This window comes from Homarus americanus, unplaced genomic scaffold, assembly GCF_018991925.1.
Source record: "Homarus americanus isolate GMGI-L3 unplaced genomic scaffold, GMGI_Hamer_2.0 scaffold9610, whole genome shotgun sequence".
In the NCBI taxonomy this organism is placed as follows: domain Eukaryota; kingdom Metazoa; phylum Arthropoda; class Malacostraca; order Decapoda; family Nephropidae; genus Homarus; species Homarus americanus.
Genome location: NW_024722770.1, coordinates 1 through 19151, shown reverse-complemented (window position 1 = coordinate 19151; position 19151 = coordinate 1). Strand labels below are relative to the sequence as shown.

The 19151-nt window shown below is 39.5% G+C and overlaps 1 protein-coding gene and 1 long non-coding RNA gene across 3 annotated transcripts; one reads left to right on the top strand and one right to left on the bottom strand.

The window, feature by feature from the left end:
- Positions 1-12885: 12885 nt before the first annotated feature.
- On the top strand, positions 12886-15107 carry LOC121863133. 2 transcript variants are annotated; one of them, XR_006088345.1, is made up of 2 exons: positions 12886-12927; positions 14194-15107. It is a non-coding gene; the product is annotated as an uncharacterized LOC121863133 (long non-coding RNA). The 2 variants fall into 2 exon arrangements; XR_006088344.1 differs by having other exon boundaries at positions 12899-12949.
- An 833-nt stretch (positions 15108-15940) lies between these two features.
- On the bottom strand, positions 15941-18712 carry LOC121863134 (the record flags this gene model as incomplete). Its single annotated transcript, XM_042361626.1, has 2 exons — positions 15941-16707; positions 18569-18712. Coding segments are annotated over 2 exons (716 nt in total), but the record flags the coding sequence as incomplete, so codon positions are not given.
- Positions 18713-19151: the final 439 nt, after the last annotated feature.

The window sequence follows — 19151 nt, the reverse complement described above, 5'->3', positions numbered from 1 at the left end:
GGCTTTTGTTATACTCGATCAGGGGACCTTGTTATTCTCGACCAGGGGACTTTGTTATACTCATTCAGGAGACTTTCTTATCCTCGACCAGAGGACTTTGTTATACTCGATCAGGGATATGTTATACTTGATCAGGGGACTTTGTTATACTTGATCAGGGGACTTTGTTACACTCGATCAGGGGACTTTGTTATACTCGATGAGAGGACTTTGTTATACTCGATTAGGGGCCTTTATTAGACTCCATCAGGGGCCTTTGTTATACTCGATGAGGAAACTTTGTTATACTCGATCAGGAGACTTTGTTATACTCGATCAGGGGACTTTGTTATACTCGACCAGAGGACTTTGTTATACTCGATAAGGGGATATATTATACTCGATCAGGGGACTTTGTTATATTCAACCAGAGGACTTTGTTATACTCGATCAGGGGACTTTTTTATCCTTGACCAATGGACATTGTTATACTCGATGAGGGGCCTTCGTTATACTCTATCAGGGGACTTTTTTATACTCGACCAGAGGACTTTGTTATACTCGATCAGGGGATATGTTATACTCGATCAGGGAACTTTGTTATACCCGATCAAGGGACTTTGTTATACTCACCCAGGGAACTTTGTTATACTCGATTAGGGAACTTTGTTATACTCGATCAAGGAACTTTGTTATACTCGACCAGGGGACTTTTTTATAATTAATCAGGGGACTTTGTTATACTCGATTAGGGGCTTTTGTTATAATCGATCAGGGTACTGTGTTATACTCGACCAGGGGACTTTGTTATACTCGATCAGGGGACGTTGTTATACTCGACCAGAGGAGTTTGTTATACTCGATCAGGGGATATGTTATACTCGATCAGGGGACTTTGTTAAACTTGATTATCGGACTTTGCTATACTCGACCAGGGAACTTTGTTTTACTCGATCAGGGGACTTTTGTTATAGTCGATCAGGAGACTTTGTTATACTCGACCAGGGGCCTTTGTTATACTCAATCAACGGACTTTGTTATTCTCGATAAGAGAACTTTGTTAGACTCGAACAGGGGACTTTGTTATCCTCGACCAGGGGACTTTCTTATACTCGATTAGGCGGCTTTGAAATACTCGATCAGGGGACTTTGTTATACTCGATGAGGGGCCTTTGTTATACTCGATCTGGGGACTTTGTTATACTCGATCAGGGGACTTTCTTATACTCGAGCAGGGGGCTTTGTTATACTCGATCAGGGGACTTTGTTATTCTCGATGAGGAGGCTTTGTTAAACTCGATCAGGGGACTTTGCTATACTCGACCAGGGGACTTTGTTATACTTGATCAGGGGACATTGATATACTCGACCAGGGGACTTTTTTATACTTGACCAATGGGCTTTGTTATACTCGATGAGGGGCCTTTTTTATACTCGGTCAGGGGACTTTTTTATACTCGACCAGAGGACTTTGTTATACTCGATCAGGGGATATGTTATACTCGATCAGGGGACTTTGTTATACCCGATCATGGGACTTTGTTATACTCGACCAGAGGACTTTGTTATACTCGATCAGGGTACTTTGTTATAATCGACCAGGGGACTTTGTTATACATGATCAGGGAACTTTTTTATACTCGACCAGAGTACTTTGTTATACTCGATCAGGGGATATGTTATACTCGATCAGGAGGCTTTGTTATACCCGATGAGGGGACTTTGCTATACTCAACCAGGGGACTTTGTTATACTCGATCAGGGGACATTGTTATACTCGACCAGGGGACTTTTTTTATACTTGACCAATGGCCTTTGTTATACTCGATTAGGGGACTTTTTTTATACTCGACCAGAGGACTTTGTTATACTCGATCAGTGGATATGTTATACTCGATCAGGGGACTTTGTTATACCCGATCAGCGGACTTTGCTATACTCGACCAGGGGACTTTGTTATACTCGATCAGGGAAATTTGTTATACTCGACCAGGGGACTTTTTTATACTTGACCAATGGACTTTGTTATACTCGATGAGGGGCCTTTGTTATACTCGAGAATGGGAATTTGTTATACTCGATCAGGGGACTTTTTTATACTCGACCAGAGGCCTTTGTTATACTCGATCAGGGGACTTTGTTATACTCGATCAGGGACTTTTTTATACTTGACCCTTGGACTTTGTTATACTCGATCACTGGACTTTGTTATACTCAATAAGGGGACTTTGTTAGATTCGAACAGGGGACTTTGTTATACTCGGCCAGGGGACTTTGAAATACTCGATTAGGCGGCTTTGTTATACTCGGTCACGGGCATTTGTTATACTAGATCAGGGGACTTTGTTATGCTCGACCAGGGGACTTTGTTATACTCGTTCAAGGGACTTTGTTATACTCGACCAGGGGACTTTTTTATACTTGACCAATGGACTTTGTTATACTCGATGAGGGGCCTTTGTTATACGCGATCTGGGGACTTTGTTATACTCGAGAAGGGACTTTGTTATACTCGACCAGGGAACTTTGAAATACTCGATTAGGCGGCTTTGTTATACTCGATCATGGGCATTTGTTATACTAGATCAGGGGACTTTTTTATACTCGACCAGAGGACTTTGTTATACTCGATCAGGGGACTTTGTTATACTCGACCAGGGGACTTTTTTATATTTGACCAATGAACTTTGTTATACTCGATTAGGGGACTTTGTTATCCTCAATCAGGGGACTTTTTTATAATCGACCAGAGGACTTTTTTATACTCGATCACGAGATATGTAATACTCGATCAGGGGACTTTGTTATACTCAACCAGAGGACTTTGTTATACTCGATTAGGGGACTTTGTTATACTCAACCAGAGGACTTTGTCATACTCGATTAGGGGATATGTCATACTCGATCATGGGACTTTGTTATACTCGGTTCAGGGGACTTTGTGTTACTCGATCAGGGCCCTTTGTTTTACTCGACCAGGGGACTTTGTTGTAATCGATCAGGGAACTTTGTTATGCTCGATCTGGGGACTTTGTTATACTGGGCCAGGAGACGTTGTTATACTCGATCAGGGGATATGTTATACTCGATCAGGGGACTTTATTAAACTGGACCAGGGGAATTTGTTATATTCGATCAAGGGTCTTTGTTATACTCGATCTGGGGACTTAGTTATACTCGTCCAGGGGGCTTTGTTATAGTAGGATCACTGGACTTTGTTATACTCGATCTGGGGACTTTGTTATACTCGATCTGGGGACTTTGTTATACACGATCAAGGGACTTTGTTATACTGGGCCAGGCGACATTTTTATACTCGATCAGGGGACTTTGTTATACTAGTATCAGGGGACTTTGTTATGCTCGACCAGGGGACTTTGTTATACTCGACCAGAGGCCTTTGTTATACACGCTCAGGGACTTTGTTATAATCGATCAGGGGACTTTGTTATAATCGATCAGGGGACTTTGTCTTACTCGATCAGGGCCCTTTGCTATACTCGAGCAGGAGACTTTATTATATTCGATCAGGGGACGTTGTTATGCTCGATATGGGGACATTGTTATACTGGTTAAGCGGACTTTTTTATTCTCGATCAGGGGACTTTGTTATACTCGATTAGGGGACTTTTGTTATACTCGATCAGGGACTTTGTTATACTCGACCAGGGGCCTTTGTTGTACTCGATGAGGGGCCTTTCTTATACTCGATTAGGGGAATTTGTTATACTAAATCAGGGGACTTTGTTATACTCGATTAGGGGCAGTTTTTGGACTTGATCAGGCGCCTTTGTTATACTCAATTAGGCGGCTTTGTTATACTCGATCAGGGGACTTTGTTGTACTCGATGAGGGGCGTTTCTTATACTCGATCAGGGGCATTTGTTATACTCGATCAGGAGACTTTGTTATACTCGATCAGGGGACTTTGTTATACTCGACCAGGGGACTTTTTTATCGACCAGGGGACTTTTTTATACTTGACCAATGAACTTTATTATACTCACTGAGGGGCCTTTGTTATACTCGATCTGGGGACTTTGTTATACTCAGGAAGGGGAGTTTGTTATACTCGATCAGGGGACTTGTTTATACTCGACCAGAGGACTTTCTTATACTCGATCAGGGGACTTTGTTAGACTCGACCAGGGGACTTTTTCATATTTGAACAATGGACTTTGTTATACTCAATGAGGGGCCTTTGTTGTACTTGATCAGGGGACTTTGTTATACTCGATCAGGGAACTTTGTTATACTCGAACCAGGGAACTTTTTTATAATTAATCATGGGACTTTGTCATACTCGATCAGTGAAATTTCCTATATTTGACCAATGGACTTTGCTATACTCGATGAGAGGCTTTTGTTATACTCGATCAGGGGACTTTGTTATACTCGACCAGGGGACTTTATTATACTCGATCTGGGGACGTTGTTATACTCGACCAGGGGACTTTGTTATACTCGATCAGGGGATATGTTATATTCGATCAGGGGACTTTGTTATACTTGATTATCGGACTTTGCTATACTCGACCAGGGGACTTTGTTATACTCGATCAGGGGACTTTGTTATACTCGACCAGGGGACTTTTTTATACTTGACCAATGGACTTTGTTATACTCGATGAGGGGCCTTTGTTATACACGATCAGGGGACTTTGTTATACTCGAGCAGGGGACTTTGTTATACTCGATCAGGGGACTTTGTTATACTCGTCCAGGGGGCTTTGTTATTATCGATCAGGGAACTTTGTTATACTCGATCAGGGGACTTTGTCTTACTCGACCAGGGCCCTTTGCTATAAGCGACCATGGGACTTTGTTATAATCGATCAGGGGACTTTGTTATGCTCGATATGTGGACTTTGTTTTACTGGGCCAGGGGACTTTTTTATACTCGATCAGGGGACTTTTTTATACTCGACCATAGGACTTTGTTATAATAGTGTCAGGGGACTTTGTTATGCTCGATCGGGGGACTTTGTTATACTGGGCCATTAGACTTTGTTATAGTCGATCAGGGGATGTGTTATACTCGATTAGGGGACTTTGTTATATTGGACCAGGGAACTTTTTTATACTTGATTAGGAGACTATGTTATACTCGATCAGGGGACTTTTGTTATACTCGATCAGGAGTCTTTGTTATACTCGACCAGGGGCCTTTATTATACTCAATCACCAGACTTTGTTATACTCGATAAGGGGACTTTGTTAGACTCGAAAGGGGAACTTTGTTAACCTCGACGAGGAGCTTTGTTATACTCGAATAAGCGGCTTTGAAATACTCGATGAGGGGACTTTGTTATACTCGATGAGGGGCCTTTGTTATACTCGATGAGGGGCCTTTGTTATACTAGATCAACGGACTTTGTTATACTCGATCAGGGGACTTTCTTATACTCGAGCAGGAGTTATACTCGATCAGTGGACTTTGTTATTCCCAATGAGGAGGCTTTGTTATATTCGATCAGGGGACTTTGCTATACTCGACCAGGGGACTTTGTTATACTTGATCAGGGGACATTGATATACTCGACCAGGGGACTTTTTATACTTGACCAATGGACTTTGTTATACTCGATGAGGGGCCTTTGTTATACTCGATCAGGGGACTTTTTTATACTCGACCATAGGACTTTGTTATACTCCATCAGGGGATATGTTATACTCCATCAGGGTACTTTGTTATACCCGATCAGGAGACTTTGCTATACTTGACCAGGTGACTTTGTTATACTCGATTAGGGGACTTTGTTATAATAGACCAGGGGACTATGTTATACGCGATCATGGCACTTTTTTTACTCGACCAGAGGACTTTGTTATACTCGATCAGGGGAATTTGTTATACTCGTTCAGAGGACTTTGTTATACTCGATCAGGGGACTTTGTTATACTCGATCAGGGGACTTTGTTATGCTCGATCTGGAGACTTTGTTATACTCGATCAGGGGACTTTGTTATACTCGATCAGGGGACTTTGTCTTACTCGATGAGGGCCCTTTGCTATACTCGACCAAGGGACTTTGTTATATAGATCAGGGGACTTTGTTATACTGGGCAGGAGACTTTTTAAAACACAATCCTGCGGACTTTGTTATACTGGACCAGGGAACTTTTTTAGCTCGATTAGGGGACTTTGTTATACTCGACCAGAGGACTTTGTTATACTCGATGAGGGAACTTTGGTATACTCGACAAGGGGACTTTTTAATAATTAATCAGGGGACTTTCCTATATTTGACCAATGGACTTTGCTATACTCGATGAGGGGCTTTTGTTATACTCGATCAGGGGACTTTCTTATCGTCGACCAGAGGACTTTGTTATACTCGATCAGGGATATGTTATACTCGATCAGGGGACTTTGTTATACTTGATCAGGGGACTTTGTTACACTCGATCAGGGGACTTTGTTATACTCGATGAGAGGACTTTGTTATACTCGATTAGGGGCCTTTATTAGACTCCATCAGGGGCCTTTGTTATACTCGATGAGGAGACTTTGTTATACTCGATCAGGAGACTTTGTTATACTCGATCAGGGGACTTTGTTATACTCGACCAGAGGACTTTGTTATACTCGATAAGGGGATATATTATACTCGATCAGGGGACTTTGTTATATTCAACCAGAGGACTTTGTTATACTCGATCAGGGGACTTTTTTATCCTTGACCAATGGACATTGTTATACTCGATGAGGGGCCTTCGTTATACTCTATCAGGGGACTTTTTTATACTCGACCAGAGGACTTTGTTATACTCGATCAGGGGATATGTTATACTCGATCAGGGAACTTTGTTATACCCGATCAGGGGACTTTGTTATACTCGCCCAGGGAACTTTGTTATACTCGATTAGGGAACTTTGTTATACTCGACCAGGGGACTTTTTTATAATTAATCAGGGGACTTTGTTATACTCGATTAGGGGCTTTTGTTATAATCGATCAGGGTACTGTGTTATACTCGACCAGGGGACTTTGTTATACTCGATCAGGGGACGTTGTTATACTCGACCAGAGGAGTTTGTTATACTCGATCAGGGGATATGTTATACTCGATCAGGGGACTTTGTTAAACTTGATTATCGGACTTTGCTATACTCGACCAGGGAACTTTGTTTTACTCGATCAGGGGACTTTTGTTATAGTCGATCAGGAGACTTTGTTATACTCGACCAGGGGCCTTTGTTATACTCAATCAACGTACTTTGTTATTCTCGATAAGAGAACTTTGTTAGACTCGAACAAGGGACTTTGTTATCCTCGACCAGGGGACTTTCTTATACTCGATTAGGCGGCTTTGAAATACTCGATCAGGGGACTTTGTTATACTCGATGAGGGGCCTTTGTTATACTCGATCTGGGGACTTTGTTATACTCGATCAGGGGACTTTCTTATACTCGAGCAGGGGGCTTTGTTATACTCGATCAGGGGACTTTGTTATTCTCGATGAGGAGGCTTTGTTAAACTCGATCAGGGGACTTTGCTATACTCGACCAGGGGACTTTGTTATACTTGATCAGGGGACATTGATATACTCGACCAGGGGACTTTTTTATACTTGACCAATGGGCTTTGTTATACTCGATGAGGGGCCTTTTTTATACTCGGTCAGGGGACTTTTTTATACTCGACCAGAGGACTTTGTTATACTCGATCAGGGGATATGTTATACTCGATCAGGGGACTTTGTTATACCCGATCATGGGACTTTGCTATACTCGACCAGAGGACTTTGTTATACTCGATCAGGGTACTTTGTTATAATCGACCAGGGGACTTTGTTATACATGATCAGGGGACTTTATTATACTCGACCAGAGTACTTTGTTATACTCGATCAGGGGATATGTTATACTCGATCAGGAGGCTTTGTTATACCCGATGAGGGGACTTTGCTATACTCAACCAGGGGACTTTGTTATACTCGATCAGGGGACATTGTCATACTCGACCAGGGGACTTTTTTTATACTTGACCAATGGCATTTGTTATACTCGATTAGGGGACTTTTTTATACTCGACCAGAGGACTTTGTTATACTCGATCAGTGGGTATGTTATACTCGATCAGGGGACTTTGTTATACCCGATCAGCGGACTTTGCTATACTCGACCAGGGGACTTTGTTATACTCGATCAGGGAACTTTGTTATACTCGACCAGGGGACTTTTTTATACTTGACCAATGGACTTTGTTATACTCGATGAGGGGCCTTTGTTATACTCGAGAATGGGACTTTGTTATACTCGATCAGGGGACTTTTTTATACTCGACCAGAGGCCTTTGTTATACTCGATCAGGGGACTTTGTTATACTCGACCGGGGGACTTTTTTATACTTGACCATTGGACTTTGTTATACTCAATGAGGGGCCTTTATTATACTCAATCAGGCGATTTTTGTTATACTCGATCAGGGACTTTGTTATACTCGACCATGGGCCTTTGTTTTACTCGATCACTGGACTTTGTTATACTCAATAAGGGGACTTTGTTAGATTCGAACAGGGGACTTTGTTATACTCGGCCAGGGGACTTTGAAATACTCGATTAGGCGGCTTTGTTATACTCGATCACGGGCATTTGTTATACTAGATCAGGGGACTTTGTTATGCTCGACCAGGGGACTTTGTTATACTCGATCAAGGGACTTTGTTATACTCGACCAGGGGACTTTTTTATACTTGACCAATGGACTTTGTTATACTCGATGAGGGGCCTTTGTTATACTCGATCTGGGGACTTTGTTATACTCGAGAAGGGGACTTTGTTATACTCGATCAGGGGACTTTTTTATACTCGACCAGAGGCCTTTGTTATACTCGATCAGGGGACTTTGTTATACTCGACCAGGGGACTTTTCTATACTTGACCAATGGACTTTGTTATACTCAATGAGGGGCCTTTGTTATACTCGATCAGGGGATTTTTGTTATACTCGATCAGGGACTTTGTTATACTCGACCAGGGGCCTTTGTTTTACTCGATCACTGGACTTTGTTATACTCAATAAGAGGACTTTGTTAGATTCGAACAGGGGACTTTGTTATACTCGACCAGGGAACTTTGAAATACTCGATTAGGCGGCTTTGTTATACTCGATCATGGGCATTTGTTATACTAGATCAGGGGACTTTTTTATACTCGACCAGAGGACTTTGTTATACTCGATCAGGGGACTTTGTTATACTCGACCAGGGGACTTTTTTATATTTGACCAATGAACTTTGTTATACTCGATTAGGGGACTTTGTTATCCTCAATCAGGGGACTTTTTTATAATCGACCAGAGGACTTTGTTATACTCGATCACGAGATATGTAATACTCGATCAGGGGACTTTGTTATACTCAACCAGAGGACTTTGTTATACTCGATTAGGGGACTTTGTTATACTCCACCAGGGACTTTGTCATACTCGATTAGGGGATATGTCATACTCGATCATGGGACTTTGTTATACTCGGTTCAGGGGACTTTGTGTTACTCGATCAGGGCCCTTTGTTTTACTCGACCAGGGGACTTTGTTGTAATCGATCAGGGAACTTTGTTATGCTCGATCTGGGGACTTTGTTATACTGGGCCAGGAGACGTTGTTATACTCGATCAGGGGATATGTTATACTCGATCAGGGGACTTTGTTAAACTGGACCAGGGGACTTTGTTATATTCGATCAAGGGTCTTTGTTATACTCGATCTGGGGACTTAGTTATACTCGTCCAGGGGGCTTTGTTATAGTAGGATCACTGGACTTTGTTATACTCGATCTGGGGACTTTGTTATACTCGATCTGGGGACTTTGTTATACACGATCAAGGGACTTTGTTATACTGGGCCAGGCGACATTTTTATACTCGATCAGGGGACTTTGTTATACTAGTATCAGGGGACTTTGTTATGCTCGACCAGGGGACTTTGTTATACTCGACCAGAGGCCTTTGTTATACACGCTCAGGGACTTTGTTATAATCGATCAGGGGACTTTGTTATAATCGATCAGGGGACTTTGTCTTACTCGATCAGGGCCCTTTGCTATACTCGAGCAGGAGACTTTATTATATTCGATCAGGGGACGTTGTTATGCTCGATATGGGGACATTGTTATACTGGTTAAGCGGACTTTTTTATTCTCGATCAGGGGACTTTGTTATACTCGATTAGGGGACTTTTGTTATACTCGATCAGGGACTTTGTTATACTCGACCAGGGGCCTTTGTTGTACTCGATGAGGGGCCTTTCTTATACTCGATTAGGGGAATTTGTTATACTAAATCAGGGGACTTTGTTATACTCGATTAGGGGCAGTTTTTGGACTTGATCAGGCGCCTTTGTTATACTCAATTAGGCGGCTTTGTTATACTCGATCAGGGGACTTTGTTGTACTCGATGAGGGGCGTTTCTTATACTCGATCAGGGGCATTTGTTATACTCGATCAGGAGACTTTGTTATACTCGATCAGGGGACTTTGTTATACTCGACCAGGGGACTTTTTTATACTTGACCAATGAACTTTATTATACTCACTGAGGGGCCTTTGTTATACTCGATCTGGGGACTTTGTTATACTCAGGAAGGGGAGTTTGTTATACTCGATCAGGGGACTTGTTTATACTCGACCAGAGGACTTTCTTATACTCGATCAGGGGACTTTGTTAGACTCGACCAGGGGACTTTTTCATATTTGAACAATGGACTTTGTTATACTCAATGAGGGGCCTTTGTTGTACTTGATCAGGGGACTTTGTTATACTCGATCAGGGAACTTTGTTATACTCGAACCAGGGAACTTTTTTATAATTAATCATGGGACTTTGTCATACTCGATCAGTGAAATTTCCTATATTTGACCAATGGACTTTGCTATACTCGATGAGAGGCTTTTGTTATACTCGATCAGGGGACTTTGTTATACTCGACCAGGGGACTTTATTATACTCGATCTGGGGACGTTGTTATACTCGACCAGAGGACTTTGTTATACTCGATCAGGGGATATGTTATATTCGATCAGGGGACTTTGTTATACTTGATTATCGGACTTTGCTATACTCGACCAGGGGACTTTGTTATACGCGATCAGGGGACTATGTTATACTCGACCAGGGAACTTTTTTATACTTGACCAATGGACTTTGTTATACTCGATGAGGGGCCTTTGTTATACACGATCAGGGGACTTTGTTATACTCGAGCAGGGGACTTTGTTATACTCGATCAGGGGACTTTGTTATACTCGTCCAGGGGGCTTTGTTATTATCGATCAGGGAACTTTGTTATACTCGATCAGGGGACTTTGTCTTACTCGACCAGGGCCCTTTGCTATAAGCGACCATGGGACTTTGTTATAATCGATCAGGGGACTTTGTTATGCTCGATATGTGGACTTTGTTTTACTGGGCCAGGGGACTTTTTTATACTCGATCAGGGGACTTTTTTATACTCGACCATAGGACTTTGTTATACTAGTATCAGGGGACTTTGTTATGCCCGATCGGGGGACTTTGTTATACTGGGCCATTAGACTTTGTTATAGTCGATCAGGGGATGTGTTATACTCGATTAGGGGACTTTGTTATACTGGACCAGGGAACTTTATTATACTCAATCAACAGACTTTGTTATACTCGATAAGGGGACTTTGTTAGACTCGAAAGGGGGACTTTGTTAACCTCGACGAGGAGCTTTGTTATACTCGAATAAGCGGCTTTGAAATACTCGATCAGGGGACTTTGTTATACTCGATGAAGGGCCTTTGTTATACTCGATGAGGGGCCTTTGTTATACTAGATCAACGGATTTTGTTATACTCGATCAGGGGACTTTCTTATACTCGAGCAGGAGGCTTTGTCATACACGATCAGGGGACTTTGTTATTCCCAATGAGGAGGCTTTGTTATACTCGATCAGGGGACTTTGCTATACTCGACCAGGGGACTTTGTTATACTCGATCAGGGGACATTGATATACTCGACCAGGGGACTTTTTATACTTGACCAATGGACTTTGTTATACTCGATGAGGGGCCTTTGTTATACTCGATCAGGGGACTTTTTTATACTCGACCATAGGACTTTGTTATACTCCATCAGGGGATATGTTATACTCCATCAGGGTACTTTGTTATACCCGATCAGGAGACTTTGCTATACTCGACCAGGTGACTTTGTTATACTCGATTAGGGGACTTTGATATAATAGACCAGGGGACTATGTTATACGCGATCATGGCACTTTTTTTACTCGACCAGAGGACTTTGTTATACTCGATCAGGGGACTTTGTTATACTCGTTCAGAGGACTTTGTTATACTCGATCAGGGGACTTTGTTATACTCGATCAGGGGACTTTGTTATGCTCGATCTGGGGACTTTGTTATACTCGATCAGGGGACTTTGTTATACTCGATCAGGGGACTTTGTCTTACTCGATGAGGGCCCTTTGCTATACTCGACCAAGGGACTTTGTTATAATCGATCAGGGGCCGGATACTCAAAAACATTTATGGGACTGTATGTCTTTGTTTACCCCGTAACTGGACTTACAGTCTCAGATCGGTATACTCAAAACACAGATGGCATACTCAAAACACAGATGGTATACTCAAAACCAATATTTGACATCGAACTCCGTAAGTTAACGCAAGTAACTTACACCAGCTCCCGAGGTTGTGTAACACTCTCAACCCGGATGTAGTAGTGACTAATTCCCGATTGTATAGAAAATAATAATAATATATGTTGTAATAATGCTTGTTAGACTTGTTTTATCATAGAATAAAGAAGAAAATGTTTTGTACATCAACATACTGAAATATAATATTTCACTTTGTCTTTTTGGTAACTTTTTTGTTGTATAATAAGCTGCTTGAGTGTTTGTATTTGTCGCAGTTTGGAAGAGACGCATCTTTTGTCTTCTTACACATTATAAAGTATTTCTTACCAAAATAGAAGGTTTGTATTGTTCACACTTAGGGTAAAAATATGTTTTATGACTGAGTAAACTTGCAGATAGAACTTATTAATGTTGTATAGCCGTAAATATCCCTCAGTAATGAAAGCCAAATATGAGGTCAAGTGAACATTCCTGCCAAGACTTCGCCTTGTTTTTCTAATATTCAACCAATAGCCTGAGCCTATTTTCTTATGTGTATGGCTTATGATAACATGAAAGGCTATAAATTTCCATAGGTTAGCGAAAATTAAATGATATTAGGTGTAAAATATGGATTGCAATTAACTTGATTAATAGGTGCCTATATAACTGCTTTTTCAGTCTTAGGCAAATAAATGTTTAAACATGGGGCCTACTTAATTTAGTTAGAACATGAGGATTATTTAAATAAGAAATTATACTAATAGGGTATAGGTTAGATAGGTTTGGTTTGGTTATGTTATGTTATGTTATGGTATGTTAGGTTAGAGAATGTGTACATGGTTTTTTGGTGAGCGTCAGGCCGTCAGTGAGACACTTTGTCTAGCAGCTACCTTAGGCCTAGTTCCAGACTTTCCTTGAACATTATCATAGGTAGAGTATTAATTTAAGAAAATTTCGGCTAATCCGATATATTTTCAGGTTTTAAATTGTTGTTTTTTGTATGAACTTGAAGACAATTCAGACCAAATATTCCCAACATTGAAAGGAAAACACTAGGGTCTAGGCTAAATGAGTAATTTAAGAGAAGTGATTTGTCATTTAGGTTAGGCAAGGCTATACTATCATTAACCAATTTATTTGAATTTGCCCAGAATAAGGCTATCTTAGTATAGCTTATGTGTCTTGTCACAGGCTAACATTATGCAAGGGATTATTTACCTAAATTCTAGTGGGGTAAAACACCAAATACTGTGAGATCTCTGTTAGCCGGAACAATTGGTGAAGAGCACTACCGTGAATGAATGAGTGTTTTCCCGTTAACGAGACAGTTATCACAAATCAAGAAAATATCCCTCATCCCCAGAATGTTTATGGTAATGGAAAAATTTTCTCGGTAGTTCCTGCAATTGCCCATTACATCATCTCTCGAACCCGGAAATATATCCCCCATCTCCGGACTTTTCTCGGTTATCTGGGAAACTTTCCTCATAGTTTTCAGGAAAATTTGCCTCTCTGAAAGTCATTTACCTAAGCCGTAAGTTTCTTGCTAAATCATGCTTTGGGAATTAATTTTAGATAAAATTTCAATTACGGCTTTCAGAAAGTTCCGGGTTTCAAGGATTCCGGCTAACGGAGAAGGCTGCTGTTCCTACCAGAAATCAGTTTCAAATGCGAGTATGTGACAGACTTTGAGGCAAGAGGATGTCTTTTAAATGCTTTTAACACCCTTATTTACTTGAATAATGAACAATTTTTTTCAATTTTAAATGAATACAGAGATTTTAACGCGTTGTGCATTTTTCAGTATTTTACCCCTAAGAGCCAGGCAAAACCTTAAGGCTGTAATTTTTGTTTTTCACAGGCATAACCCTTCAATTCTAGGCCTAATGATAAAACTTTGAATTAGTTAGTATCAACATAAAAACAATACTGTAACAAACTTCTAAACCATTGCATAATTTTTTGTCCTGCAGATTGATCCAGTAACACTTGGACCTCATTTTCCAGTTACCCTGCAATGGATCTTGTTGTAGCTTATCTGCATGATCGAGCTTTACGACGTGAACGAAGGTATCGGGACCCTTTGGATCCCAAAAATATAAGCGATGAAAATCAAATTAGATATAGGTTTCCTCGATGTGAAATTCTAAGACTGTGTTAAGATTTAGATCCATTTTTAAGGCGTAGAACGAGAAGATCTCATGCTGTTCCCATACACACGCAAGTGTTAGTTGCCTTAAGATTTTATGCCAATGGAACCTTTCAACATGTACTTAGTGATACAGCTGAAGCTGTAGCAGGGACAGGCCAAGCAGTCCGAGCCAATGTAGTCCGTAATTGGTTTACTTGATGAATTAAAATCAAATATCAATTCACCAATACAATTTTCCTCTATGTTTAAATAGTACTTTTTAGTGCAGTATACAGAGGTAATGCGAATAAAGCGTACATTGATTTAACTTTTATTTTCAATATTCTGTACATAAAAAAATAAACTTCTTTATAGAAATTAAATGGCTTTCTTTTACCTTAATAATATATGTACTATATCCTTGAGCAAATTTGATTCCAATACAGTATACTTTTAATACTACTAAATACCAAAGGCACTAAAGTTTGTGAAACAAAAAATCCCTTATATTAAAAATATTTGAGAAATTGAAACAATAAAAAAATATTGCTACTGTTTGCATCTTAAACTACCGTACACAATTTGACATGGGTCACCACATCGTTGTGAAATAATAATACAACTACTGTTATTTGTTGCCATTTTTTAGATTTAAGAATGAAATACAGTATAATTTTCATATGTCTAGAATTACCTGCATCAATACCCGTAAATTAAAAGAAACTTATAACCCAATACTGTACTACTACAAGTAATAAAGAAAAAATAGAATACAGTACTCTTTGCTTGTTAAGCTACAAAATGTAACATGAGACAGCACATCCTTATGAAAGAACCAATGCAACAACTTGCGCTTTGGAGACTAATGTGTGTTAAATAGCAGCGATTACAGTAGGCTGTTGGTGAATTTGCACCATTATTTCTGTTTCAACCTACTTGAATCATACTTCGCAAACTACAAACTAATAAATAAAACTCGTTGAACTGGAAATTGACTACGTCTTACAAAATAAAGGAACCTTTAAAAAATAAAAATAAGTACATGAGCCTCTTTTCAAACATATAATTTTGAGTGTGGTAGGAACTTTTACCCAAAACCTGGGTAAACATTACCCGTAGTAGCACTGCAACCCATGTTATTAGTTGACAAATGTGTGTCTTTCGCTTAACTTCGTGATTTTAATTAACTTATGGAGAGCTAAATATTCCTGTTACATTTTCATGACTAGTATAGGCTGCAAGTGAAAGTTACACAATTTTTTAACATGCGATCTTCCTTCATAACAATCACTCAAAGGAAAATTTATAATAAGTGTTTGATGACTTTTCAACTACGCTATTATCACATTTACCAAAAGTAAAGGACTTACCTAAGTAAACAACTACATATACACATACCATAAACACAGCATCATTGGATAGGATTTTTCGACTGCATAACTTTTGCAATGCATAGCATTGCAGATGCAATGCACTCTGTGTGAGCTACAAGCTGTAAAAAACTGTCCCTCATTTGTGTTTGAACACGAAGCATCTCTCGAAGAAGATCTTCATCTTTTCGGGCAGAAGAGGTTCGTGGCCTCCTGCCACTACTGTTCGTACTTGGCATTGGAGATGAATCCATTTCATCAGTGTAATCACCAGTTACAGTTGACCTAACAGCTGTGGCAGAAGGGGTACTAGACCTACTTCGCTGTTCCTTGGTAGCAGCAATAGGTTGACGAGCATTGCTTGAACTACATGTTTCTACCTCATATGTTCCGGATGATGAAAATCCAGGAATGTTTGTAGGTGCTGAAGTTTCAGGTTCTAAATGCACAATGGGTACTGTGATATCATGTTCCTGTATATCCTCATTCAGAATGCGGGTTATAGAATCATCTTTCTCTTGAACGGGCCGAAACATAAATTTCTCTCGGAAACAACTACCGGTAGCTGTAAACCTAGCTCCTGAGGGTCTGGGGGTTGGTTCTCTTTCTTCTTCTGGAAAGAAATGTAGTATAATAGGTTGATTGAAGTCTATGTTAAGAGTATAATTAAAATATTACACTGTATTTCCAAATATACAAAAGCTTTTAGGAAAAATAATGGTTTGAAAAATAGTGTTGACCATCTAAATATATTTGTTTAAAATATTTTTAAATCTAAATATCAACTAGGCGTTAAATTTCTTATATTTGCACTTCTCAATTTTGTCCATTAACATACGAGTTATAAAAACATTTAATATATAAATTAGGGAAGCAATAAACAAGCTAGAAATGAAACCAACTTACTAGTGTTGTTATTTTTCAAAATTATATAAAAAAATCAGTATAGTGTACAGTATTTCCAAATCAAGATGTGAAAAAATGTCTCCAAAAGTTTTTTTTTAAATAAAAACAAGGGCAGAAAAAAACAAAATATATCAGGAGGTTGGAAAAGTATTTTGACTGAATTACCATTACTAGGTTCTTCACTTTCAACATCCCCTGGAATCCCATGTATAGAGGTTGGATCTAATAGTTGAAGAATTGCTTCTTCAATTGCAGTGTATGTAATTTCAATTTGGGGGCCGCCACCTTGAAGAGAAAATATAAATAATAACTGTCTTACTGTGAGCTGTGGTTACATACACTATATGCTAACTATGTTATATTTGGCAGAAATCATAGTTACAAAGGAATCTACTGAAATAGTTCCAAACATTATAACCTAACCTATCATTGTAGCTGTAGCCACAAAAATTCTCCTTTATCTATGTCAAAAGTTAATTAGATTTAATGTAACAAACAATAAATGGTAAAATAAGTCAAAAAAAATAGTCGCAGCCAGAAATTTTCAACCTGTATTAGTTGTAAACTCAAAAGATAGAACATCCTTGCCTATAAGCCTAACAAAGTAAAATTTACATATTAATGTATACCAAATATGAATATAAATCTATTGATGAATGAAAATTAACGACATAAAAAAAGGAATTCTATGGCAACTTATACATTATGACCTTCATTACCGTCTGAAATAACGTAATTATTAATATGTAGTTTATAACAGTAACCAAACCTACCTAACCTAGCTTCCTTTACCAACGGGAGGCCTCCGCCGCCCTGCCACACAAACTCATATTAACTATCTCTGTTCCACGTCAGTTGCGACACAATGACAAGTGTGTCTTAAAATTGTGTAATCTATATGATAGGTATAATAAGAAAATCCAAAAGTTGTGGGGAAATTATTAACAGTTGTACAGACTTCCCTGACTACCGGGTGGGAAGATATTGGAAGCATAATGTGTACTCTAATGGTAGACCCTGCTGTCATATGGCATCACGAAAATTAGGAGCAAGTCTAAGGTTGCTGATCTGACTAAATGTGTCATTTACACACAATTGCAGGGTCGCAATTGTTTCTCGTAATATCAACAACACAACATACATACTGTATATTGATTCTCACTTTTTGTGTTTTCATTTCGGTATTTATGGTTATTTATTATTAATATTATTATTAATAAAGAGGTATTTTTATTAATAGTACTAAAGAATTATTATTACAGGCCCCGACGTGGGTCAGTGACTGTGCCTGGGTTGGTTAATCCACGTAAAAAAAAAAAAAAAAAAATTAGGTTGAACGGTAAAGTTTTTACTATTTACTCACACGGAAAACTTCGAAGAACGATGTTTCTTTTAATGAATGCGCTCATATAAGGAAAATATGTGTATTCATTCACGATGGAGAGCCACCACACTACTTACTTCCTTGAGTTTACAAACACGAAAATCGTACCAAGCCTCAGAAAAACCATAGTTAAGTTTGTTTCATATTGTCAATCAATAACCACGCTAACAATATTAAGACTTACCTGTTCCACCAGCATATTTCTTATCTTGTGCTGCTTTTTTCTTAACGCTCACACGAAGATCAGCAGAAAACTTCCGCCGAATTTCAGTAACATTGCGGGTGACTCTACCAACAGCATTCACCTCATTTAACACTTCACCCCAGGCTGGTTTTTGAGTTGAAGTGTACAACTACTTGAGTCCAACTTCCCTAAAATCATTTCTTGTCTTTTGGCCACCTCAGTCACAAGAGCGTATACTTCAGCCTCACTGAAATTAGGTCGTCTCTTCTTGGCTGGTGGTCCTTCCATGTTTACACAATAATATTACGTGCGTCGCTCTCAGCTGATTTCTCCTTCTCTTGTGATTGGTTGATGATTTTGTTAACTGAGCGTTGATTGGCCAACTAGCGTCTGCACTGACATCTACCGTCCGACAAGAGAACTTAATTTACAGGGTAAACACTAGAGTTACGAGAACTTATGGTAGTCTTACGGAACCATAATTAAATTTTGAGTATGCTAAATTTATGGTACTGTAAGGCTTCCACAATATATGGTACTGTATCATGCTGAAAAACGTAACTTATAAGGTGTTTTGAGTATC